Raw genomic sequence first — 25,788 nt, forward strand, 5'->3', positions numbered from 1 at the left:
AGGTAGATAACATGTATTAGTTATCGGCTATAAAAACTTCTCGCTTTTGGCAGTGAAGACAGTGTGAGAGGCTGCAGAACTAAGATGACACAAGTAGGATGGTGGGGCAGAATTTTAGTCACAAGTGCTGTTGCTTTCTGGAAAATCGCTCTAATTTCTTGAGGGTTAAAGTAGATGTTGGATCAGACTGAGATCTGTAAATTCAATTAAACAATATTGTGTCTTTGCCTTCAGGTATCTTCAGTGGGATTCAAATTGCCTAGCTTCAGCAGCCTGAAAGTTATTCATGTAGACTCTTGATAGTGAGCAGAGAGAGAGACACCTCCAGAGAGTGATTCATCCCTTTCTAAGACTGTGTAAGACAGGCATGATTCAAGCTCTGAAGCCTATCTCTTTTCATTAACTTCTCAGAGAGCTTAGATAACGTGTGCATAGTGGATTCTGCATTTTGACAGCCAAAAGCAAATAAGCTAAATCTTTCCCCATGGTGTTCTGGGAATACAATAATATTTAGTTACTTACATCAGTAAATCACTCTTCTGGGATTTACTTTGCAGCCACGTAGGCCAGCCTAATTATATTGTGCACCTTCCCCTTCAGGCTTCTGCTGCTCAGAAGTGTGTGTTAGACTTCTTGTCTAACTTCTTGTCTGAGGCCATGGTATTTGTACAGTCATAGCAGAAAACAGAAATTAAGGAAACTATTATCAAATATGTCATTTTGGATCTAACATGGTACTGCCAAATTGTATGGAATCCTTAAATCGTGTGCAGGAGAGAAAATATATGTGAAAAAAATGGGTTCCTCTCCTTTTCTGTGTCACTTATCTCTCTTACATTGTGATAAATTGGCAGATGAAAACAAAAGAGAACAAAACAGTGTAATACTGCCTGCTGTTGATGTATCCTACCAAGGAAACAGTGCTTTAAAGATCAACTAATGGCTGAAGTATAATTAAGAGTAACAGAGATGGAGACAGCTATTTTAATTACTGTAGTTGAAAGACACCTTTGCTAGGAATAGCTTGTTGTTGTTGTTGTTGTTGTTAATTGAAGCATGAAGGATGAATCTTGAGATAGGCTGACAAATCTGTTTCTGTTTAATGATTTTCAGGTTTTCACTGCAGTAAAGTCAGGCTCAGAAACAAAAACTCTTCTCCATGCTGGAATCAAATTGGAAAGCACCTTAACTGGGACCACAGAACCCAGCCATGTTAGCAAGCCAATTACTCATCCATACTGATCATCTCCTGACATGTAGGACAGGCAGGTCTTTGATTTTCTGATTCCTAAAACCCAATCTCAGTTCTGTTTTTATAGAAGAGACTACTTGTGCACAGCTCCAGCAGAGGTAATAGAGGTCTGTTTAGCACTTTGGAAAGTCTCTGATGTGTCTGGATGAAGAACTTTTGATAAACTTTTTTTTTTTTTCTTCAGTTCTTAACATTGTATTTTCCAGTGTGTTTTGGGAGCCTCCGGCCCCACAGGATTGGTTGGAGAGCAAACACTAGGTCTAACACTGTCAGGACTCCCCCTTCTAGACTCATGGCCTTCTTGTTCAGGAGTTGCCTGCTCTCCTTAAAGGACTTAAGAGAGCACAGGGTCAAATGGGAGGCAGCATTATCTTACCCTTGTCACACAGGCCGTGAGATTTATCTGAACCGTGAATATATAATGTGCTTTGAAAAAAAAGGCAAAAAATCCTCTCAAATTTACTGTGGTAGTCACAAATCAATATTTTGGAGGGGGATATCTGCTAGCTATTCCTCCAAGCTGTAAGAAAGCTCTGTGCTGAAATAGCGAGTCATGCATGTTGATTTTTAACAGAGCTTTTTAAAAACTAGTGCAAAATTTCTGTGCTTTGCAGAGCTCCAAACATTTTCATTCAACATTATTTCCATTAGCTGTTTTTTTTTCCCATTAGCAAGCGTAGCAGTTGCTGCTTGGTTTGTTTATGTGTCTGATAAACTGTTCTTTGACTCCATAATGGCATTGATAGTATTCTGTAAATTAATTTCCATAGTCTACTATTAGATTTATAATGGATTTCTTACCTAATGACTTTTTCTATATGCTCATAACTTTATATGCTGTGAGACACTGGTTTCACAGAATATAAGATGGTACTGAGAAATCTCTTTATGTCTGGTTTCGATTCAAGGATTTTTATAATCTATAATTAGCAATTCATCCCAGTGGGTGGGATTTATTTATTTTATTTTAAACCCTTTATGAATATTATTATTTAGATAAAAATACAGTGCTAGGTACTTACTCTCAGCATAAGAATACAGCACATAACCGCTAAATAAATGAAAATGGTACGGGTTACTGCACCCTGTCACCACATTTGGCTCTGCAAACTATTTTTGAGATGATTACATCTCTCAAGTTATTTGGCTTTGGAGGTGGGTATATTTATTTGTTTTAGTGCAGGGGGCCTATAATAAAGAAAAGTCTCTGCTTTTTAATTTTTTTTCCTATGATATCCATGGATTGCATACTTTGGTCATAAACTGTTATGCTCTACTGAAATTTTCAGACCCATTTCCTCATCTCATGGGGACGAGAATGTTTTTTGTTATTTATATCCTACTGCAGGTCCCTTCCTTCCTTCCTTCCTTCCTTCCTTCCTTCCTTCCTTCCTTCCTTCCTTCCTTCCTTCCTTCCTTCCTTCCTTCCTTCCTTCCTTCCTTCCTTCCTTCCTTCCTTCCTTCCTTCCTTCCTTCCTTCCTTCCTTCCTTCCTTCCTTCCTTCCTTCCTTCCTTCCTTCCTTCTCTCTCTTTCTCTCTCTCTCTTTCTCTCCTTCCTTCCTTGCTTCCTTCCTTCCTGCCTTCTTTTGATGTTCATGGCCTTAGTTTGGCTAATTGCTGTGACTGTCATGTAGACCATGGAGAATTTCAGTCTTCTGTTTCTTGTGGAGCAGTATCTCAGTATCAACTAGTTTCCATGGACTAGTGTAGCAAGATAAACCTTGTACAGTTATCTGCATCAGGACTGAGTTAATTCTCATGGATGCAGTGGTTTTCTTAAGCTTACACAGCAGGGTAGTAAAAGATGTCAGGAAAGATATTGCTTGACCTGATTTACATGTACTTCATAGTGGGATTAAGCTATTAAAACCTTGCAAAAGTGACTCAAGTTCCTTGAAATTTCCCAGCAGGACTCAGGACTTACCTTAAAGGATTATCTCAGCTGTTGGAAGTGCCATCCATATCCTTTTCCATTTTGTCTCTTGAAGCACAGCCAGCTCTGTGGTTGGCTTTCTGTGATATTCTTAGTGCCTTGGTCAATTTATTGCATCATTAAAGCACAAATCTACTGCTAGATGTGATGCAGTTTTCTTCACTATGAGAAACTCTGGAGATTGTACAAGAAACTTAGTGTTCCCAAACATAAAAAGGATTTGATTTGGGGCTGACACTTGATGGCAGGATCAAATTTCTTCAGCTCTAAAAAACAGTTTGATCGCTTATCAAGGAAGAGAATGGCTAAAGGGAAGATATTTAAAGGGAATGCAGAAATTCCTTTTAGAAGATTGTTCCTCACTCGTGGCATGTGGCAGGGTACTGAAGGTGTGTATCGATATCCCAACATGTCCTAGTGTCTCTTCTGATGCTCACAGGCATCATCGATGCCGTGCCAGGACGATGCTACATTAGTGCGGCCCAGGAACAGTACAGGAGGCTGTAATTGTGAAAGGCTGACCCTTTCATCTTCTGTTCTTTTTCTTCCCAATAATCAGCTTCTCTTCTCCACAAAACGTACAGAGAAAAAAAAAAAGAGCTTTTCAGGAAAAATGCTTTCTACCCCTTACACTCTGCTGCGGTGGTAGGAGAGGGAGAAATGCCAGGAGGAACAGAAAACTTCATACCAGTAAGTTCGTAGTTAAAAAGAGCTTTGTTTGCTTGTGGTTTTTCTTCCCCCCATCCACACTTTATTATGCCATAAGCTTCCAAGTAACCTGCTGTCTCGAGAAAGCAGTGGGACTGGGTGCAGAGCATCAGCTGAGCCCAAGGAGCCACTCTCTGTGACTGGGTGGTTTTGAATTGAGCTGGAGGCTGAGGATTGATCAAGGCACTGAGTGAAACGTACAGCTGATGATGTGGGCTCCTCCTGGCTGGCTGTTGATGTGGGACTCCAGATCTCCCAAGGGACTCCAGCATCCCCCAAGCTCCTAGCATGAAATGATGCCGTTTGGCAGGCAGATTCCATCCAGCATCCTTTCCTTCCTTCTCTTCTGCACTGGCTTGTTGTCGTAGCACCAGTTAAAGGTTTTTTTATAAAATGTATATATAAAAATACGTTTTTATATATGAAAAGTTATATATAAAAATATGATATTTTTGTATGACTGAATGTGAATCAAGTTATGTTCTTTCAGTAAATAAAAATAAAATCTAGGGAATGGAAACCACAGGGGGGGCTAAACATAACTATTTCTGCTGGGTGGATCTGCGCTCCCACGGGGGAGAGCAAAGTTTCCCAGTTTCAGAATAGCACAGACTGCATTTTCATTAAATCAGTAGATGTTAACTATGTAATTTTGTAGGGACAGGCAGGGAATGTGTGCAGACACGTGTGCAATGGATCTATAATTGTATACAATGACTTCTGTTTATTTTTTTTTCTTACTCATCATGCATAATTTTCCTAGAATTGGTAGGACCTATTAAAAAAAAAATGCTGCTGAAATATTTAAAGAGAAACTAGTGTCTGGGCATCAGTCATTTTCTTGCTGAACTCTTTCTATCACTCTCTGTGAAACCTCAGGCTGGATGCCTCATTTGTTTCTCTTCAGTTTGTAGATGGGGAGGAACTGTGGGGTGATGACACTCCTTAAGTAAGTGATTTATTTCACCTAGTAAAATAATAACACTATGCCTACTACTCAAAAAAATCCAGATCAGCGGCATTTAACGTTTCCTGCTGGATACTCAGCTTCTACTATGCCTCTTCTCAGTGAAAGGGAGAGATACGGAGCTGAAATTGAAGTTTAGTTAGTGGATACTCTCATAGGTTAAAGGATCCAGCTCAGGAAGTAATTCTAATAATGTACACCATGACAATGTTAATTAAAAGGCACTTCATATATATGAATACAGTTAGGTATATGTATGAAATAATGAATACAAATAATAATTGCTCCATAATTGTGGAAAATGCCATCCCAGTGTGGTAGACCAGGTACTGGCACTGCCTCTTGTGTAGAGCCTCTAAAATATTCCCCCTCTCTCATTCCCAAGCTGGTGCTTGTAGATCCCTCCTTGCAGATCAGCATGGAACATACAGCTAAGTCCAATCTTCTATGTCTGTTTCCAAAAGTGTGAGTTCAAATTAACTCCTGATCAGTAATTACAATAAATGTGACTCTGTCTCGTGATTCAAGACTTGCTGCTGATCAGGGGTGATTTTGTTCTTTCAAAAGAACTTCACCATCCATAGGTATAATTTCCATCCTCCATGCACTGCATGTTTACCGAAACGTCTGTGAAGCCTCTTTGGAGCTTCTCACTTTATTGCACTTCATTATATCACCTTTATTACACTCACATACATATTATTTATTTATTTAATTTTATTTATTCTATTCTAAGGAAGAAGTTTAAGATATAATTCCCTTGGAAGAAGACTACCAGACTATTTAGTGCATGAGTTTGCTGCAGGCTGAATCTGAGTTTTAGCTTTAAGCTACTGTTTGATCAGGAGTTATAGATGGTTTTGCACTGACTTAATAAAATCATACCACATTAAACACCAACCATATTAACGAATAAACAAATTTGCCAAATTACTTGCAGAATAGAGAAAGGAAATACATTAGGGGATATGACTGTCAGTGACCAATCATGCCTTTGAGTGGGAATGGAAATATCAAAACAGTGATCCAGGCAGCTTTGAAAAATAGTGTCACACTGATCATCTCAGTCCCTTCACCAGAGGCAAGAGTAGGAACTGGAGGCTGAGAGGGGGCATGCAAGGGGAAAAATTTGCTTTCTTTAGCTCTAAGGAAAATTAATCACCAGTTCATGAAGGAGGATGGGAGGCTGTGCCCCTCTGGCTTCTTTAAAATGCAAGCTCACGCCTTTGTGGGAGATAAGGTCTTGCTGAGCTTAATTTCAAACTCTCATAAACTCTCACCATTTTCTTCTGAGAAAGGAAAAAAAAATCTCTTCCACTATGAGATATCTCTGCAGGACAGGATATATCTGCTGTCCTGTACAACAGGGCCTTGGTGCTGGTCACAGTTCTCTGTAGCTCTAAAATATGTGAATATGACAGTGGGAGATGAACTAACGGTTGAAAGCTCCTCAAAACATTTTCCTTATGGTTTCTTCCAAGGGAAGGGCCACCAGAGTGGCTCTGTGTTGGACTGTTATCTTGCGGATCCTGCTGGGAGGGATGTTTAAATCTCTATGTGTGGAATATAGGGGTTGTTTCATTGCAGCAACTTGACTCTGGCGTGAGCAAAAGATGGGAAGAAGGAAAAATGGCAAACATGTCACTGATTAGAAGGCCAAGTGCACCCTAATGGAGATAATTAGAGACAAATTGAAGACTTTGTACATGGGCAATAGAGTGGTTCTCTTGTGTGGTGGCCTGGAAGGCTGCCAAGATATTTCTCAGTAACTAATCCTGAGTCAGCTAAGGGCACAGTAAACATTGTCGCATGTCGAGCACTTCACAGGGAAAGAGGCATCTGCTCATGCCCGCTTCAGATGGGGACCACTGGGTCCATATACACCCCTCTGTCCCAGAAAGGCAGCGGTGGAGCAATTAAAGACATTATAAATGTGTTGAGTTTTTTTGTTATTGTATGACGTATAGTGTGTCCTGCCTACCCACTAAGGAAAGAAAAGGAGATGCACATGGGTGATATGGGTCTAGTCTAACTTTGGATTCTATCCTGCATTGTCTTGCTTCTTGAATGAAAATCCTTTCTTTTAGTACATCATATAAAATTATGTCCTGCTTGATGGGGTGCCCTTGTGTAGCCCTTTATAAGATAGTCAGCTTCATGTACAAGGCATTCTGCAGCCATCTCCTTGCCACCAGCAGGACAGCTACCACTGGTAGTTTTAAGGCAGTGTGTGCTGATTAAGCTTCAGCCCTACCACTAGTGGTGTGTGGACATAGCAAGCCCTCATCTCCTGCGTACTCTGTTCTAAACAAAGCTGGACCAACCCAACCAGATTCTTGCTGGCTGTGGATAGCTCATAGGATGAATGCTGGGACTGAGGCTTCCACCTGAGGTGTCTTCCTGGGTGGGTGGCTGAGCTGAGGAGCAGTGCTGGGACACTTAACTTTACATTTTCGCACAATGGGGGAAGGAGAAATGCACAATGGGGGAATGAGGAATGTACCTTGAGGAATGCTCAGGCATTAACATCCACACCACTACCAGCACAAGGCCTGTCCCTGTCCCACATAGGCCTCCATGGGACCTTCCCTGGGATGGGTTTGCTCTGTTATAATGAGTAATCTCCAGACATTGACCAGATATGGTTAATGGACCATCACATCCCCAAGAAAGAAAACATTTCTGAAAGTCGACAGGAATGTGGCATCCTGTTTCAGGGTGATGGGGAATGGAGAGAAGAGTCTGGCTTTCCCTTCTTCCTCTCATAGTCTAAGACCAGGTTTAGACTGGTTTTACTGGTTAATGTGGAGGCATATGAGAAGTGTTGCACACTCGACAGCAGATGGGACTCTTTAGTTATAGAAGCACTGGAGCAGATTACACTAGTGCTACAGCTAGTCTTGAATGCTTGGAACTTTTTGCCTTTCACCAATGTAACCATCTAGTCCTTACACACATCCCGTCCTTGCTGCACATGGATTTGGATTTTCATACACTGAACCATGAAGTCTAATCTGAAGTGTTGCAGGGATAAGGAGCCCAGTCCAATACAGAGGTGTGCTGGGCAACTCAAGAAGGCCAAAACCAAGAAAATGGCCTGTTATGTATGGAGGTTTATCACTATTTATTAGGCCAAGGCTATCATTAATCTCTTCAAGTGGGGGACCTTAGCTGCCTCCTTTCTTTGCTCCACAATAACTCTTTGTGAGCTTCATGTAGATCTCAATTCACTAAAATATTTGATCGACCTCAGGAACAACTGTGGATGTTAGCAGCTGTATTAGGACACATCCCTGTTTCAAAGCAGGCCCTGCCCAGGGCTCAGTTTGCGATTAGTTTACATAAGTCCCGCTTTTAGCTTTGCTTCTATGCTATCAGGCACATCAGCAGGCGGGTGTTCACAAAACAAAACACCCAGCTACATTCTGTGCTCATTTACATTGGTCTAAATCCAGATTAATTTCACTTTAATGAATGAGTAACTAAGCAAAAGAGTTAGCCTATCACTACACTTAGCACTAATTAGTATTTTTCTTACCAGTGCCTGCAGAAAGGCCGATCTGCTTTGTGTTCCAAGCTGAAAAAGCATCCTCTGGTTCACAGTAGTTTTCATCGCCGGGCTGTATGGCATTCCCGTAGGCTTCCACAGCTGCTTAGAAAATCCCGTTGTGGGACAAAACCATGCAGCCAAGCTGCTGGTGTTAAGCAAGCTGGGTGCTCTCTGCCATGGGGACTCCATGGAATTCACCCCGGCCTCTGTTTGCCTCTGTGTGTTTTTTTTTCTTGTGAGAGCTGCTTTCCATGCAAATAGAGCAGCTTTTGTGAGCGCCCAGCGCAGGGCTGCGTGAGTGGCAGCTGTGCTCGGCAGCGAGGTTTCCTTGGCCTTTGTTGGCGGGGTTGGTACTGTCTTTCTGGTGTTCGGAGCCTCAATTAAACCCGGCGAGCTGCGGGTTATTAGTTGTGCTCGCTGGGGCAGAGCGCAATGAGGTCCGCAAGGGAACCCCCCTGGCTGTTTCAGACAGCTCAGCCCTTGAAAAGACGGGGCGAAAACAGAGAGGGGAGGCAAGACAAAGCTCCGGGCACTGGTGCCAGGCAGGGACACTTTGCCTAAACGTGTTATCCGCAGTCCTGCTCTCCGGAGGGGACACGGAGCAATGCGTGGGAATGGTGCTGGTGCCAGCAAACCCTGGCAGTGCCGCTTTGTTCCCCGTCAGCGTTTGCTGAGCCCATGGATCCAGTTTCCACTGCGCCGAAGCTGAAGGTGGCAAGGAGCCAACTGGTCCACCCTGGGACTCGTGGGGTATGTTTTGGACTTATTAAACATTTTTAAGGAGTGGATTAGCTTTCTTAGCTCCCCTTCTCCATCCCCCACAGTGCCCTCTCATGTGGATATTCCATAATTTTTATAATGAACTTACACTTTCAGACACTTTATGGTTTTGGCTGCTCCAGCTAATGATAATTATACAGAATATTTATAATCTTATGAGAAACCGCCGAAGGACAGCTTTAATATGTCTAGCCTAATCCTATTGAAGGCTTCACCACTTTGTTCCTTACATGTTTTTGTATTAACATACAAAGACCCAGGGCAGTTTTGTACCCCACTCCACTTCTGAAAGCACAAACTCATTTTCCTGGGGTCTTTGACCAGAGATGATTTCCCGATCTTCTTAGGCTTGACTTCAAAATGCTGTGTTTGCCATCCAGATTCCCCGATTGCTGTCCCTCCATCCTTTCCAAACAGCAGATCACCATTGGCAGGTGCTATCAGGGGTCTTCCCAGACATGATATTAGGTCCCAGCCCAAATAACAGCTTTGTACTGGTCAGGAACTGATGCCATAATTATCCAACTCCTTTGAAAGAAGCACCCACACTCTGTTCCTATTCTTTGCCCAATGCCCTGTACATAAAGCATGAGAAAGAATTGCTGAACTGTTACCAAAACCTCCTCATTTTACCTTTTTTTTTTTTTTTTTTTTTTTTTTTTTTAGGTTATGGCTGCACTAGTTGCATTCTGTGGCTATACTGATGGAGAAGGAGGGAGGAATGTTTGGGATAATATATATGAAACCATGAAAAAAATCTCAGTGATAACAGTAGTGTCTATCCAGCTCTCATCTATGTGGCTCTGATATGAGAAGAGCTTCTTTGTTTCCTGGACTGTTTTCTAATAGTTTCCACTATATGGTCTGCAGGGGCATAACTTAGAAAAACAGTGTGAAAGGAGGAAAAGCAATTGTCACTTGGCCTAAATTTAATATACAAGTTTCAGGAGTGTTTGGAAAAAAAAAATAGGAATCTGCAAATTGAAAAACCTTGGGCATTAGTGCTTAAAATATGCGGTGACTCTGCAGGGACACCTTCTGGAGAGCTGCTTCACTGCACTTCAGTTCTCCTGCGGAACTGCTCAGGTGTTTGCTGGCAGTAAACATGTTTCTTGAGCCAGTAAGAGCTCTTCTTGACTCCAAATACACAAATAAAGTGGCACATGGATATAGCATGGCCCTGTAATATGGCACAGCACTTAAGCAATGGGAGATTTTCCAGCACAGATAATCTGTTAGTGGGAAATGAAGATCTCGGTGTCTAGAAGTGGCAGGAATAATAGCTACTGATTGATACCTGCATGCTTTTTTGTCTCTTAAATTGTTTCCTTTTTGTACTCGGGGCTGATTCTCCTTCCTTTCTTGCGGAGGTGGCTTGTCCTTCAAGCACTATTTCAAACCTCTTTTATCGCCTTAACAGAAGAGGTTTTTGAGGGAGGAAACTTGGCGGGAGGGAAGAGGAAGACCACGTTTAACCGATGTGTGAGCCTAGCTGGAGCAAAGGAGCTCAGGTTGTGCCTCTTTTGATTTATAGTCCCAGACAGTGGCTTTCTAGGCTCTTCTAACATCTACTGTGCAGGCAGCAGAGAGGAGAGGGGCAGATGAGGTCAAAAGCCCTTCCTAGTTAGTGGCTTTTCTTCTGACTGCTTTTAAAGTTGAGAGGAGGGATTCCCGAGCTTGCCAGTGGTGTTAAACACCCACATCTAATGAAGTCCTCCTTAGAAAGTATGGGCCTGGTGATACAGGAACTTGCAGAGTGATAAGGGTGTTGAGATAGAATGAAAATTAGACTAACGTGAATTTTCAGAACATGAGTCAGAAGTGAATTGCGTGCTGCCAGCCTGCGTGGAAGTGGATTTGAGAACTCTAAAAATCTGGCTAGCCCCCTAAAAATCTTTAAATTGGTAAAGTTGTCAAAGGTCAATGTCAGCGAGCCTTTAAAAGTCATTGCACATAAGGCCCTGGGCTGGGCTCTGCCATCCTTTATTCATTTGGAATAATGTCCTTTCTCCAGCTGGACGCTGCAGACTTGATGATGGCAGAACCAGAGAAGCTGCACATAACAAAGTTCTGTTTTACTGGTAACCTCTCTCAGGAGGGCTCAGGGCCCCTCTGTCCATGCCTATTTCACTTATTCATTTATGCAACTGCTTACACTTCCCTAACCCATCTGGAATGTGAAAGTTTTGATAGAAGCGGAAAGCTACTTCTCCCTCCCTTGCCATATCTCACAGGTAGCTTCACAGCATCAGAGATGTGGTTCTTCAGCAGCTTTTGGTTGCAGGTGAGTCCTGGCACAGGGTCCAAGGGCCAGGGAACTCTTTGACAAGGCAGGATGGTGCAAAGGAAAGACTATCACGCCCACTTACTGCATTTCTGTTGAGTCAGAGGTTATTTCTCTGCTAAGGCACAGTTTAGGACTCAGTCTTTCCAAAGCTTTGTCCTTTGTTTCTTTATTTGATGGATTGCACAGATTTAGATAACACAGAGGGAGGCAGATGGTTGCTTAAGGAAGAGTTTATTTTTTTTTCTCCAATTGTCATTTAAATAGGTCTGAAAATGTAGTTTACTGTTATTGTGCTGTGACTCCACATGTTGCAGTTTGATCTCTTCGTTGCAATTGGTTTTGTAGCTCAGGACACTAAACCTGGCCCAGAGGCTTCTTAGACAAAAATGGAATCTCGCTCTGCTCCTCTTTGAACCATCTTCTGCTCTCCCTCAGCATATACAGAATCACACTATTCTCAGAAGAAACAAAATTTGGTTTTGTATTCGAAGTCACTCTGGTGGGTCTATGTGCGGTCCCTCTTGGCCATTCTCCCTGCTCTTGAAGTAGGCTGAAAGCTGCACTCCAGCAGAGATCTGGCAAACTGCGCCCCTAGTATTGCCTGAGCGACATATTTTTGGCTGAACGTGTGTGAAACAGCAAGTCGGAGTCGGGAGTGTTGCTAAGGGGGTTGGAGGAAACATATTCTTCTGTGGTTAGCTCCAATGACATCCACCAGGTGCATCCCGAGGGAAAAAAAAATCTCATTTAGACCATTCTTCCACAATATTAACTTAATTTATCCCATCTTCTTCTATGCAGAAACTAAATCACTTCATTATCTTTATTTATTTTTTAAGAAAGTTTATTTTGCAAAGGTGATTTTACAAAACAAAAGCAAAGTCTTAACCATCTCTCAAGCCTTGTATTTATAGAGAAATTTCCTGGCTTTGCTCTTTTGATTATAATTATACTTCTGTTGGTTCAAATCCCAAAGCCGCTGTTACAGTATCCCAAAAAATGCTCACATGGAAGACAACGCTCTTCTATCTGTAGTTGTATAATTACACCAAAATAGTAATGCCAGTCAGATTCCCTCTTAAATATGTCCTTGAGCTATATTTCTTTCTTGGAAGTTATCTGAGTACTACTAGTGTGTATTTGTTGATTAGATGGAAAGAAACTAGCTTTGAACCAAACCGTTCCTAACAACTCATTCATTTTTTGAATTACTGTGAAATAAGAGAGTATTGTGCTTGAATTTCTTATTGTTCAACAGCAACCTTAGAAATGAACTAATGTTTCCAGTCTTTGCAGGTTTTCCCTAACTTTGAGACCTCACCATTTTAACCGGGCTCAGTCAAGAGGAATCTAAGCTCTTTTCTCTGTGTTGTAGCACATGCGAGGACCGTGGATAGTCTAGCTCATGCTCTTCATGAATACTGCATGCAAGCGAGATGGATGGAGTTTATAGCAGAAATATTGTAATATTTCTGTTCAGTGAGAGCCAGCCTAGGCAAGCTGCACACACTGCACCTATTTTTACTTGCAGTTTTTTTCAGTTACAGGACAAATGCAGAATTGCTACTTTAGAAGCCAAACAGGACAGAAACACCTTCTCCTCCTTGTCAGCAGCATTTTACAGTGTTTTAGTCTGTCCTAACAGCAGCCATCACCAGATGAGGTTTTTTACTACTCTTGCTACCAACTCTCCTTTGTGAGGTTTGCTGCGGGCAAAATTTTGGTTCTGTATTATTCTGTATTTCCTAATAGTGCAGGAAGAAGTAAGAGAGATCCTGTTAATGGAGATGGTTTATTTCTTTTCTCTTTAACCAACACTTGCATGTGTAGTATTAATCCCTACAGATTTTTAAAGGATTATAAAGTACAGGCATTTCAGCTCACACAGAGCTTCAGGAGTGTCTCAGATTTTTAGGAAAACTCACACGTTTCAGTGGTCTGGCCATTTCCTCTCTCTTACAAGAGCACCATCTTTCAGAGGACAAGACGAGCTACTGTTGTGTTTTGTTTACTGCTTGGTTTTAAAGCAGTAAATGCTAATTATAACAGCAATCCATTTCCAGATGAAAACCAGCTGAAATTAATCTACATCCAATGAGTTTGTGGGAGACCAAGCCAGAAAGTAAAACCTGTGGTTAGGAAAAGCCAGAGGGAAAAATCTGCATCAGTTCCAGACCAGAAGGGCCTGAATTTAGTTCAGCCCTTGAGTTAGGAAATGCAGACTTCAAATAGAGCAGCTTGGCTGGTGTGCCCGGTGCCTGCTCTGCCTTATTTTGGAGGAGTCAGTGATGGAAAAGGAGGGATCATTCGCAGGATAATGTGAAACCTGTCATTCCGTTGGGAATGCTGCTATTCCCCGAATTGTGTTATAGCCTTCTGATGTATACATATATTTTCAGACCCAGGTTTTGGGGTTATTAAGGTGTGACAGGTCCTAGCCATGGTGGGAGAGGCTGTTGTAGGACCAATGCTGGGAATGTGTCTTCCAGCAAAACACACTTTAAGTGGGGGGTCCTAGTGAGAGAAACATCCTGGCACTCAGTGCAGCAGCCTCTTGTTCTCCATCACACCAAGGGCCAGGTACAAGGGCCGGGATCAGGGATGGCAGACAACGCTGGCCAGACTCCACAGCCCATGGGGGACCACGGGGCAGAGATGGCCCGTGGATTTATGGTGTGAGGAGGGACAGATAAATACCTGTCACACCAAACACGCAAGACTTAACAGTTTTTTTTTGTTTGCAGAGATGATCTAGATCAGCAGAAATAAAATGGTAAGAAGATCCAGGAGCAGAAACACTTTTATTTTGTAGAACTTTGTGAGTGAGGAGAGGGGAGAGAAAATAATCTGATTTTTGGATACGTGGCAATTTTGCAGCTAAATGAAAGCCAGCAGATTAGAGAGTGCCTCCTGGGGTGCTTTATGTTGTCATCCACAAACTGCTCATCCTCATCTGAGTCCCTAGAGAGCAGTTAGGTACTACCCTCCTCTTCAGCACCTGTAGGAATCTCTGCTTTGGTAGGCAGCGTAGCTTTGCCTGCCTGCGGCCAGGTGAGCAGTACCTTTAGTCTCCTGCTCGGCCTGGGGAGAGCAGGACACTTTCCTAGCTCTGTAGCACCTTCTTCCCTCCAACTCACCAAGTGCAGACAGGGAACATTTTTTTTTTTGTCACAAGGAGCACAGACGTGGAGCTGGAAGCAACACAGCTGCTTGATCTGCAGTGAAACCCATCACCAGCTTGGTGATGTCTCTGGTGGAAGGAGAAAGCAAGCAAAGAGGAGGTCCTCCAAGAAGGGTCCACCTGTACCCACCTGTACCTATGGAGATGCTGCTAGGGAAGAAGTTGCTGCTGCGGCTGCTGGTGCCTGCAGCATGTGCTCACACTCAACCCCTCGCTGTCACCCTGTGGAATATTTTAGAGGTCATCAGCCCAATGCCACATTCATGGCAATTCATCTGCTCAGGCGATGATTAGCTGCTCGAGGGAAACCCTGCTGGGATCAAGTGTGCTTAGCAAGGTGAAGCCTCACCTCCTTCCCATGATGGGCCAGCCAGAGAGAAAGGAGGGGGACACGTGTCCCAAGATAACAAAACTAGCAGCCAGGGCAGAAGAGCTCTGCGGCTGCTAATTGCTTTCCTCCAAACATTGCCTTTTTTGCCTGCAAGCTCCTTGGCATACAGTCTGTGTGTTTGTTTATGGTTGCAAATTAGCTGGGAAGCACCTGTTGGTATGTTTGTATTTGCCATAATGCCATTTATTCCTGTGGGAGCATGTGCAAATGAATTCTGTATGGTGCTTGCTTAAATGGTGCTAATTGCATAAGTCCTCTTGACACTCTACATCTGCTGTCAGCAGTCCAAAGAGTTTCTTGCATTTGTGGGTGCGTGGTAGAGAGGGACAGACCATCAGTGAATCATGCAAGGTGGGTATCTCTTGGAGACATGGGTCTTCACTAAAATTCAGGAGTCTTATTAGTAGTTTTTAAGGAAGATTTGTATATAAGGCACAACCAGAAGTAAAGTATGGGGAAAGAACAATTTTGTCATTTGCCACTGAATTCAAAGGAACTTCAGGTGTTTTGCAAATACTAGAACACTCTGAAGTTCCCCCAGTTAAGCAGGATACAGCATTTCTTGGCTTTTAGATATACCTTTCCCTTCCAAACACCGCCCCCCACTTTTTTTTTTTCCTGGAACTTAATGCATTTAAAAGTGGCATGTGACCCTAAAATGAATTTAGTGCTTTTGCCCAAGAGGGTCCATTTGATCTCTGTTACTGAGCTCTTACCAAAGGATGGTATTTACAGGCTAGCAAATGCAAAAATGACCAGAAGCATCCCTGGGCAATGCATTTACATTAATCAATGCTGGTAAATATTGAGAATTGTGCCTGGTAGACTTCTGGCCCCAGCTCTCTCTCAACATTTTTAGGGCCCAATTTGACTCTTAGTGGTCACCAGATGCCTTGTTTTGGAGGCCAAGACCGCTTGGTGGCATAGATATGGACTTGACTTTGCCATGGCCTCAGAGTCCAGGAAAGCATCCACAAACATTTGTTTTAACCAGCTGGATGTAACTGCAGCGCCTGCGGTAGATGTCTAACTCAGGAACTGTGTGTCCTTATGTTTTCCCTGTAACCAGTATGGAAGGACCTGTGTTTTCAGGGATGAATCAAGGCACCTAAGGTGAGTTTCTGTTCTGAATTACCCTCTGAAGGAGCACTTGTTTCTCCATTCCTACAGAAGGAGCCTAGGAAGAGCACTCTCTTGCCTGGGACCTTGAAGGACTGTGGTGTGAGTAGTCTCTAGAGTGTAATACGCAGTAATAGCTACAGGACAGGGCACAAAATGTGTGGTTGTATCTCTACTCAAGGCACCACATTTCCCGGGCACTGTGCTGATAAAAGGGGAGAGAGGCAGTTCAAGGCCATTGCTGTCCAAAATCAGGTATGTACATTCCTACTATGGTCACTTGGGACCCAGTCAGCATCCTTAAAGTAAGGGTACAATGGAAAAAAGTGACAAAGTTACCAGCCTTGTGACATTCTGGGGAGTAAGATGGAACATAACTGCTTGTTCACTCTGTGAGCAATGCTCTGCAAGTGATCGTTGCTCTCTATCCATTTATTGTATGCATTTATGAGGCCTCTCGCAGTGGTGACACAGTGTGTCTTGGTGTGCACATATGAAAAGCCCATCCAGAATCACTGTAGTCACTATTTGAGGGGAAGCAGAGGGAATCCACCTTGGCTGTTGTTGCTGTTAATAGTTCATTTTCCTAGTGGTGCTCAAATTTAAACTGCATAACATACTTGATAGGGTGTGATTTCAGAAAGGAAATGAGAATTATATTAGGCATTAAACCTGCAGGATGGAGTGATATAATTGCTGTGATGCTCTGTTTTACCTACTCCTTGCTGCAAGTTACAATGCTGGTATAGCCACAATTGCAATATCACTACACTGTCAGTGCCAGGACATGCCAGATTTCTTCTTAAGAATTTGTTTCAAGGGTGAGTGGTACCTCAAGCATCAGTTTATTTGTAAGGAAAGAACATCTAACAATGTTTGCAATATGCAGTATGGGCAGAACATGGAGGTGTATTTTTAAGAGGACAACCATTTTAAAAAGTATAAAAAGCAGACTTGGATTTTGAGGCTTCATATTAGTATATACACATCAAAAAAAAAAAGGAAAAATAACAAATAAAGGTAGCACTATATATGAGTAATTTTCAGCATTAACCAATTGCAGAACCATGGGGTCTGGAAATGGTACTCTGAGACACTGACTTCATGAAACTTTTCCGTGTAACTTTTAAGAAAAAAAAATCTTACCAGGCCCTTCATTTTTAGTTTAGATTTTGATGGGGAAAAAAAAGGTGTCTATGTAGAAAAAAATGCAATCTTAACTGCTAATAAATGAAAGACTACTCTATGCAATCTCTCCAAATCCCCCAAATAGCTCTTGCTTTCAAGGTTATTATTGTTTTACTCTGGAAATGACACAAGATCCAGAACTGGCTAAAGAAAAGTCATTCCTTGGAAATGCTTTGAGTTCTAGTCTAAGTTTTGGGGAGATAATTTTTAATGGAGCCAACATGCGCCAGATATTTTCTTATCTATAGGTAGGTTTTGTGGCGGGGTAAAGATTCATGCCAGAGGATGAGACAGCTCCATTTTTTACATTGGGAATATCATGCCTTTTAAGAGAGTGTGGAGATATGCTGCTGCAGGAAGGGCAAACTAAAATACAGAGGGCAGCTGAAACTGAAATATTCTGCAATATTAAAATTCTTCCTCTGGAAAAAAACCCCACAAAACATAGCAAAAAATATTGTTTGCCTTAACCTCTTTGTGTTTCTCTTCTCACCTCTCCATTTTATTCTTGTATAACTTGACAGCTACACATGTTCAGCATTCATTATACACAAGTCCCTGGAGGAATCACTGGCAGCAGAGGGCTAAGTTATTCTTGAAAGAATAAAAATGAAAATGAGGAAGCTGTTTAAACAGAGGACAAAAGAATGGAGCACAGGCAGCCAGGATTTGTGCTCCATGTGTGTGGGGGGAGGTTTCCTCAATAAAAAAACCTCTATGGTCAGTGGGATCTCAGTATTCCTGGTCAAATGTCACTGCAATAGTGCTGTGGTTTGGTGCTGTGACTTTAACCAAATCTGCCAAATGAAGGAATTTATTTTCAAAAGGAGGTTTTACGAAATGGTTGTTTATGTTGGCCCTACTGAGAAGGCAGCTCCTCCATATCGTTCCACCAAGGGTTTCCTGCCCATAGGGTCTCGCTGAGATCTTCTGAGCTCTGATTTGGGATACACGGTGAAAGGAGATCTTTTGTCCTGCTCTTGTAGACTAATCCAGTCATTGAAAAAGGTAAAAAATTGAAAATTCAGCAAGAAAAAAAGTGCCTCACAGTGTGAACCTGTCTCACTTTTCTTCTAGGGAGAGTTTGGGTAGATTGAATAACCCATTACAGTCTAAAATAATTTATCCATTTATATGTTTATAGATCCTCAACAATTCTTTGTATGTCTAATTAAACAACTCTTCCTTTTTTCTTTTCCTTTTTCCCTTTTCTTTTTCTCTCTTTTCTATCTCTTTTCTTCTCTTTCCTCTTTTGCTTTTGCTTTTCTTTCTTTTTTTTTCTATTCCTTTCCTTGACTTTCCTTTGAGATACTGGAAGCAGAGCTAAACTATCAGATCATTCATATTTTTCTTTCCCAAACTCACAGCCCTGTTATTACCCTTTCACGTGAATATGTTATTAATGCTAATTTAATGGTAGTGAAAGTTCCTGAGCTGACATGCTCTACTGATATGTCTCTAGCAGTGCACATATTCTGTAAGACATACTGTCACTTTTAATTTTAAAGTGTTTGACATCTTCTGGATAGCTTCATAGGGAATAGTCTAAAGGATGATACGTAAAAGTGAGGTTTAAATTATTCATTATCAGCGAACAGATCTCAGCATGATTTGCTGTAGAAAAGGTGTTAGTTGTAGTGTTTGGATCAATTTAAGAAATCTGCATGTGCCCCCTTGAACCAAGAAGCTTGAACTTACCAAGTCAGCTTGTCCAGAGATGAGCAGTGACCAGGGAGGCATTTCAGTCACATGATGTGGGAGAGAGAAACCCATTTCCTGCAGATCTGAAGTATTTTTATGATGGGAATTATCTCACCTAACTTTACCCGCCTCTAAGTAAATCATCTAGTGTAAAACAAAGATGCAAACCTCGTCCGTACTCAGTGTAGACAGAGATGTCTCCACAGAGTTTTATCCTGTCTTTAAATCAGTGCTCTTTGCTGTGAAGTATTGCTAATCAATCAGTTGCGTGCTCTAAAACACAACCCGAAAGAGGTATTTCTTTAGTTTGACTGTAAAGGAAACCTTTTCTGGCCTGTAAAGGAAGCCTAGAGTAGTCTTTCTAGCCTAAAGTTAAGCTTTGTGAATACTTTGTCCTATCTGTCTTCTTTAATCACAATGAATAACACTCTGACAGACACATAATCACTACAGGATGCATGAGCAGTTTTTAAAAGAATTCAGGATACATTGTTTTCCATTAGGAAATGTCTCTGACATTTGGAAAAGACCTAACTCCTCATTTAAATAAATGCAATATCCAGTTCTCTTTGAGAGTCAGTGACCACCATGACTACAATAATTCTTTCATGGCATTTCCCCCGTTTTTGTTGTTCTTAACCTACTGCTGCAGCACAGACCTAATCAAAGGGCTACTAAGCTAATGCCCCTTCAGGTTTCAGACCTTGTAAGATGAAGCAAGAGAAGACAGAGACCAGGGTGGAAAAAATACATCCTGGATGTGGCACTCAAAGCTCCTCTCAGTTCTGTGTATCTGTGGTTATTTGTAAAGATCACCAAAAGTAGGAAAGTTAGAAAAATATTTTCAGGCTGAGCTGAGTTCTTGATTTTCTTACTGGTGTGGGATCCAAGAACAGTTCAGACCAATCTGAAGATCTGAAAATAAGAAGGGAAGGAGGAAACTAGAAGAATCAGCTGGTTTTCTTACATGCAGCAAATCATTTGCTGAGGAATCGGTCTCTAGACTAGTGTCTTACGGAGAAATCCTTCAGATGTCTCAACAACAGATGCTCTTCTTGTCAGCAAGTTTGGACTGCAAGGGGCACAACAATAATAAGAGAGAAGAAAGGTACTTAGGATAACATTTAGCTTCCTGCCAGACTAATTAAGTTATGGGGCCTTGAAATGATAATAATGTACTACTATTAAAAAAAGAAAAGTGATCCATATGTATAGGTGTAGCCCATTTTGCCTGATCTTGCTTGCAGAAAATAATAGAAGAATCGATACGGAAGCCAGTGAATAAAGTAACCACAGAATAGGAATTATTTTGTAACCCTATTCAAGGATTATAGTTTTGTGGAAAAGACGTCATTTCAAACAAAACTCATTTCTTTGTGCGAGGAGATTACTTTGCAGTTGATATGGTAACTATGTAGATAGATAGAATACATTCGCTGTTATCCATTGTTGCTGTTAGGCATTTGAATTAAAAAGTGACACTCTGCAATGGATTAAGAACTGCCTGATCTCACAGAGCAGGTATTAGTGGAAAGTCACCATAAGCAGGAGCATTTCTGATGCAACTGTAAGAGGAATATATAGTAGTCCTGGTGCTATTCAAAATTTCCATGAATCATGTGGGCATAAATGTAAAATCTTTGCTGATAAAATCTGTGGACAAAGAAAAAGATAGAATAATATGTAATGTTGAGATCAAAAAGAAGTCCTTCAGATTAACCTGGATTGCTTGGAAAGCTGAGTCTTTTTATAGAATATGTACTTAAACTCATATTGCTTTGACTGACTTTAAAGGAAAAGACTGACTGTATAAAATATACAAAATTTTGTTTCATACAATACTTGAATGGAAAAAAAATCTATTACAAATTTTCTAACATGGCCAGAGAAGTCACAGTAAGGACAGGGTCTGGAAACTCATGTCAGTTGGTGCATCTTCTCTTTTGCAAAATTTTGAAATATTTATAAATAAGTAGTATAGCCGCAGTGTGGATTTTATTGCTCTTTCTGATTTTCGTGTTGGCCACTCAGTGTTACAAACACTTGGAGAAGTTCCACAAACACTCACTCAAAGTTAGGTATGGCATTGGCAGAAGGAGTGTTCCTAGGGACCCTTCTTTGATGTTTAAATATCCATGTTTGACAGGGATCTTGCTGAAAGGCAGACCAGCCAAAGAAGGGGAACAGCTCTGGTCTGCCTTTCCTCTAAACACAGCTCTGGACACAGCAATTAGGTCTGAATGCCAGTTGGCACTGCTTGTGTGCTGTCAGTTTGGGTGAACATATGGATTTGCTGTATAGTCTTGGTTCCAAAACAGGAACTAAAATAAGAAGGTGTTCACTAGCTCGTACTTCCTTGCTAGAAAGTCAAGGTTCTTTCTAATTTGACCTAGGAGAGGCTGTACGATGTCATTAAAGATTGGATCGATAATTTATTTGTAATTAAGCAAAATTTGTTTACCTTTTCATTAAAAGTACCCTAGAGTACCTGAGATCTGTTATATTCTTGTCCCGTGTTTCTCTCAAGATATGCTAACATGTGCATTGTGTCTTACTCATGCTTACCCTTTTTTTTAATTTGGGGGAATTACTTTTTACTTTACTTTTTTTTTTCTTTGGGGGAATCTTGGTCATTTTGAGATTGTTGATGCTTTTTTTCCTGGAAAACTGTACACCTTCCAGTTCAGAGACTGAGGCTCCAACATGCTGTGTTCTGAATTGAATCAGTGCCTGTAACCAAAAGCGCATTCGTTGGAGAAGTAAAAGCAACAATATCAGCATTTGCACAGCACTATCTGCACTCCTAAGCAATCTTTTGTTGGTCTTGAATGGGTGTAGAAGTGGCATAGCTTTGACTATCGCAAATCTTCATGATTAACAGAGCTTTAAAGAATCAAAAATCCTTTTTAAAACTGAACAATATAATTGGAGGCAACAGCAGCTTAGTTTGGCTGAAACATACCCTAGAATGAAGTGATAGCTACATGATACAGAATAGACTTTAAATAGAAACCATTTATTATGACAGCAGAATAACGTTTTAATACTATTTTGTTTCCCTGTTATATTTGTCAGTTATGTCCACCAGGAATTAAAATAAATAAATAAATAAATAAGAGAGAAAAGAAAAAAGTACTGCTGACAGGACTGTGTGTTGGCATCGACTCTGGGACATGCTGGCTTTCCTGAAAGGAGAAGATATGGGTACAGATCTAAAGAGTGTCTATGCTAGAGGAACCAAGGTGATTTAGGGTGGAGGTGTAGAAGTATAGGTTGAGAAAAAAGAGGAAGGAAGCCTTACATGTGGGAATGGGTGCTCACCTATGATTTAGCATCATAGAACTGGAACCTGGTGGGAAAGAACTTTTATATCCTTTCCTCAAGGTGAAGTTTGGGATCCCAGCATAAAAATAATGAAGCTTTCCACACACTAGAAAAATAAGCAGTATTGTGGTTGGGGGAGAGAAAGCCTTGCAGCATAGAGAGCAATTTTGGCCAGATGGTGGTGACCCCCTTTGATTTACCTAGAACAGGAGAACTTTCCTGTTATGTTAGACAGCAGTGCAGAGCTCTGATGTAGGGAAAAATAACTGCACATTTTCACCTGTTGTTTAGCTTGAAGAGTTAAGCAGGTTTGTGTGAAATATCCTGGGTTTCAAACCATCAGACATCAAGGAGCTAAAGAGATCTCTGGCTAAAATTCAGATGAAATATTGTCATTTCTGTCAGTCCATGTTGGCTCTTCATATGGTGAATTCTGAGTTTTATCTATAAAAACAGCAGCTACATTTGCTTTGTGCCCCTGAAAACAGTCCAGAGTTTATTGGATTGCTTGACTCAAGCAAAGACAAGTATGCATAACTTGTTCTTCCCAAAAACGTGCTGATAGCTTTACTAAAGTTGCTCTAAAAGCACATCAAATAGGTGAACTGTACAGAGCTTGACTTTTGGTTGAACGAATATTCTTTTGGAATGCTGATATAATAAAAAAGTCTCTTTAGTTCTAAATGCATCTTCCCACTCGACCAAGATGCCCTGGGCTTTCGGACACTCGGGATAGTGACTGCTCTCTGGCCTTCCCCTTGGTGAGGTGAAGGGGTGGACAGACGCATTCAAGCCATGTTGGCCCTTGGGAGTTCAAGAAATCGCTTTTGCAGTTCCCTTTCTTTGCACTGAGCTGTGAGAGCTTCAGCTGCAGCTAATAATCTGCCCCATAAATTCAGAAACACAACGAAGTAGGGAAAATATCTGATTTCATTGCTAGGCTTAACCAAGCATTGCAGAATATCGTATATTTTTACTGCGAGGAGGAGAGGTACAGGGATCTCAGAGATACTCAGAGATATCTCAGAGATACAGAGAGATACTGCAGTGGCCTGAGAAAAAGCAGTTCTTGTCCCATGGTTTTGGAGGAAGCCTTCAAGGTTCCCTGTGGGAAGCCTCCAATCGTGGCTCACCATCGCTTACGGATCAGCCAGCCCTTGCTACTTGCTGAGTAATGCACAAATGAAGGATACTGAAGGAATGATACTAGATACTAGTTGCAGATAATGAGAACTACTGCATGTCACTGGATGGGTATTGCAATTGCAGAAGATATGTGCATCATCGTGTGTGCAAGTAGGCAAATGAAGGAATGGGACTTGACTGTCCTTGCTTAGCGGATCTTTACATTAGTGAAAGGACATAAATGTGAGGCTGTGCATGCAGTGAAAAGTCAGGAGTACGTTTTTATATTCTCCTTAAACTGATTCCTGGAGCTAGCTGTCCCCATTGTTTACAAGTGAGAAATTGCCTATTGATCTTAGAAAACAGATTATAAATAAATGTTACTTCAAATATATTGCAGGAAAGAGGTGGATAGGTAGAAAGTTCTTACCAGGAAAGCATTCACTCATTCACTCTCACTCGTGTTGACACTAATTGGGAGCACAGAAATGGTGATGAAGCCTGGGTATTTCCACGATTTTTGAAATTTATGCTTGTGAGTGAATGTTCCTCCAAGTCTTAATCATACTTAGCGCTGCTTTTTTTTTTTTTTTGCTTAAAAATCCTCATGGTCCCGGAGGAGTGTTGTCAAGCAGAATACAGTAAAATATGGGAGACTGGGCATCACTTGCTCTCTTTAACCCTGACCTGTTAGGGGATCTTAACATAAGTAATTTAATCATCCTGTGCTTTGGATCCCCTTTCCTGTCTCATCCCCATTTCATCTCTTTAGGGGCTGTGAGTTTTTTTGAGTAAGATTTGTCTTTTCTGAAAAGTTTGGACCATACCCCATTCTCAGCTAGATCTCCAGAAGTTGACACAATACAAATAACTCTCCTGCCAGTGTGTTTGACTTTAAGGTTGTGAGAATGTTTTTCTTGTATTTCATATGTTTGTGAATTATTGCAGTTAGCCAAGGAGAGCTTTTCACCAATGGACCAAGCTGAACACTCATGGCCTGGTATCCTGAGAAAAGGAAGTTTATGTGATTGTACAGCTGGTTGTTCTGTTTTTTCACCTGTCTGCATGTCATGTCTTCCCACTCAATAACTTTCTGAACATCTTGCTCAAATTCAGCCAAATGTGAGAGTGGAATCATAAGCTCAGTGTTTTTAAAGTTTTATTACCTTCATGCCTATTTATGGACCAACAGAGGAGAGTGATACAAAATAATGTCCTAGCTGGGTGAGTTTGGTTTCTTGGATGGCCAGTCAGCAAACAGTGACTCAAGGCCAAACACAGTTATGTTTGCTCTCTTGCTCAGCCTGGAGATAGGGGACAGGGCAAGGGAAGGCATTAAGGTGCCTTAAGACAGGGAAGAGAGTTGTTACAGTGGAAACGTTGGTTGAAAAACAAAAGAAAGAAAGAAAGAAAAGAGAAGAAAAGAGAAGAAAAATCAGATTTTGCTAGTTTCATGGCTTGCGAAATGCTACGTTCATCTGAGATATTTTCTTAATTTTTTTTTGCTTTTCAGATGTTCTATGTCCAAATGTCCATGTGGAAGGAGACCGATTCAAACACACCACTGGGGAGACTGATGAGATTCCAGGTAAAAAGGCACACTGCCATCCATCTGTGAATTAAAATGGTATAACTGCATGCTTCTGATGATGTGTTCTGATTTGTTACATGTTTTCTAGTTTGCATTTTGTTAATTCAACACAAGGGAGGGAGTGCAGAGGACGGGGATGGTCTCTTTTCAGTGGTGGCCACTGATAGGACTAGAGGAAATGGCCGGAAACTGAAACATCAAAAATTCCATAGGAACTTAAGGAAAAATTTCTTAACAGTGAGGGTGACAGAGCACTGGAACAGGCTGCCCAGAGAGGTTGTGGAGTCTCCTTCTCTGGAGATCTTCAAAACCCGCTTGGATGCAGTCCTGTGCCACGTGCTTTAGGTGTCCCTGCGTGTGCAGGGGGGTTGGACTAGATGATCTCTAGAGGTCCCTTCCAACCCTAAGCATTCTATGATTCTATGATTCTATGATTCTATGTAGAAGTATAGCAAAAACTACGGGAGTGGAAAAGAGTTATTTGCTGACAAAAAATTAATCATGAGCTTTCTTGTGATATGGCGGCAAATTAAAAAGGCAGTGGAGCTTAGTGTAGAAGATAGAGGAAGGCAGTATGCCTTAAAGACAATGTTCTTTTTGAATACTCCGTGTTTGGTTAGTTTAGGTATTCATTTATTTGCTCTGTGATTGTTGTGAGATGTCCAAATGCAACGATGATTACCCCTGAAGA

The 25,788-nt window shown here is 41.4% G+C and overlaps 1 protein-coding gene across 1 annotated transcript in view; it reads left to right on the forward strand.

The window, feature by feature from the left end:
• COL22A1 (collagen type XXII alpha 1 chain) overlaps positions 1-25,788 on the forward strand; it is a 187,385-nt gene that overhangs the window by 12,677 nt on the left and 148,920 nt on the right. Inside the window, exon 3 of the mRNA XM_088535206.1 lies at positions 25,020-25,094. Within this exon, the coding sequence (XP_088391332.1) occupies positions 25,020-25,094 (75 nt within the window). The remainder of the gene's footprint in view (positions 1-25,019; positions 25,095-25,788) is intronic.

This window comes from Tinamus guttatus, unplaced genomic scaffold (genome assembly GCF_059628265.1).
Source record: "Tinamus guttatus ecotype Peru unplaced genomic scaffold, ASM5962826v1 Tinamus_guttatus_pri_ptg000038l, whole genome shotgun sequence".
In the NCBI taxonomy this organism is placed as follows: domain Eukaryota; kingdom Metazoa; phylum Chordata; class Aves; order Tinamiformes; family Tinamidae; genus Tinamus; species Tinamus guttatus.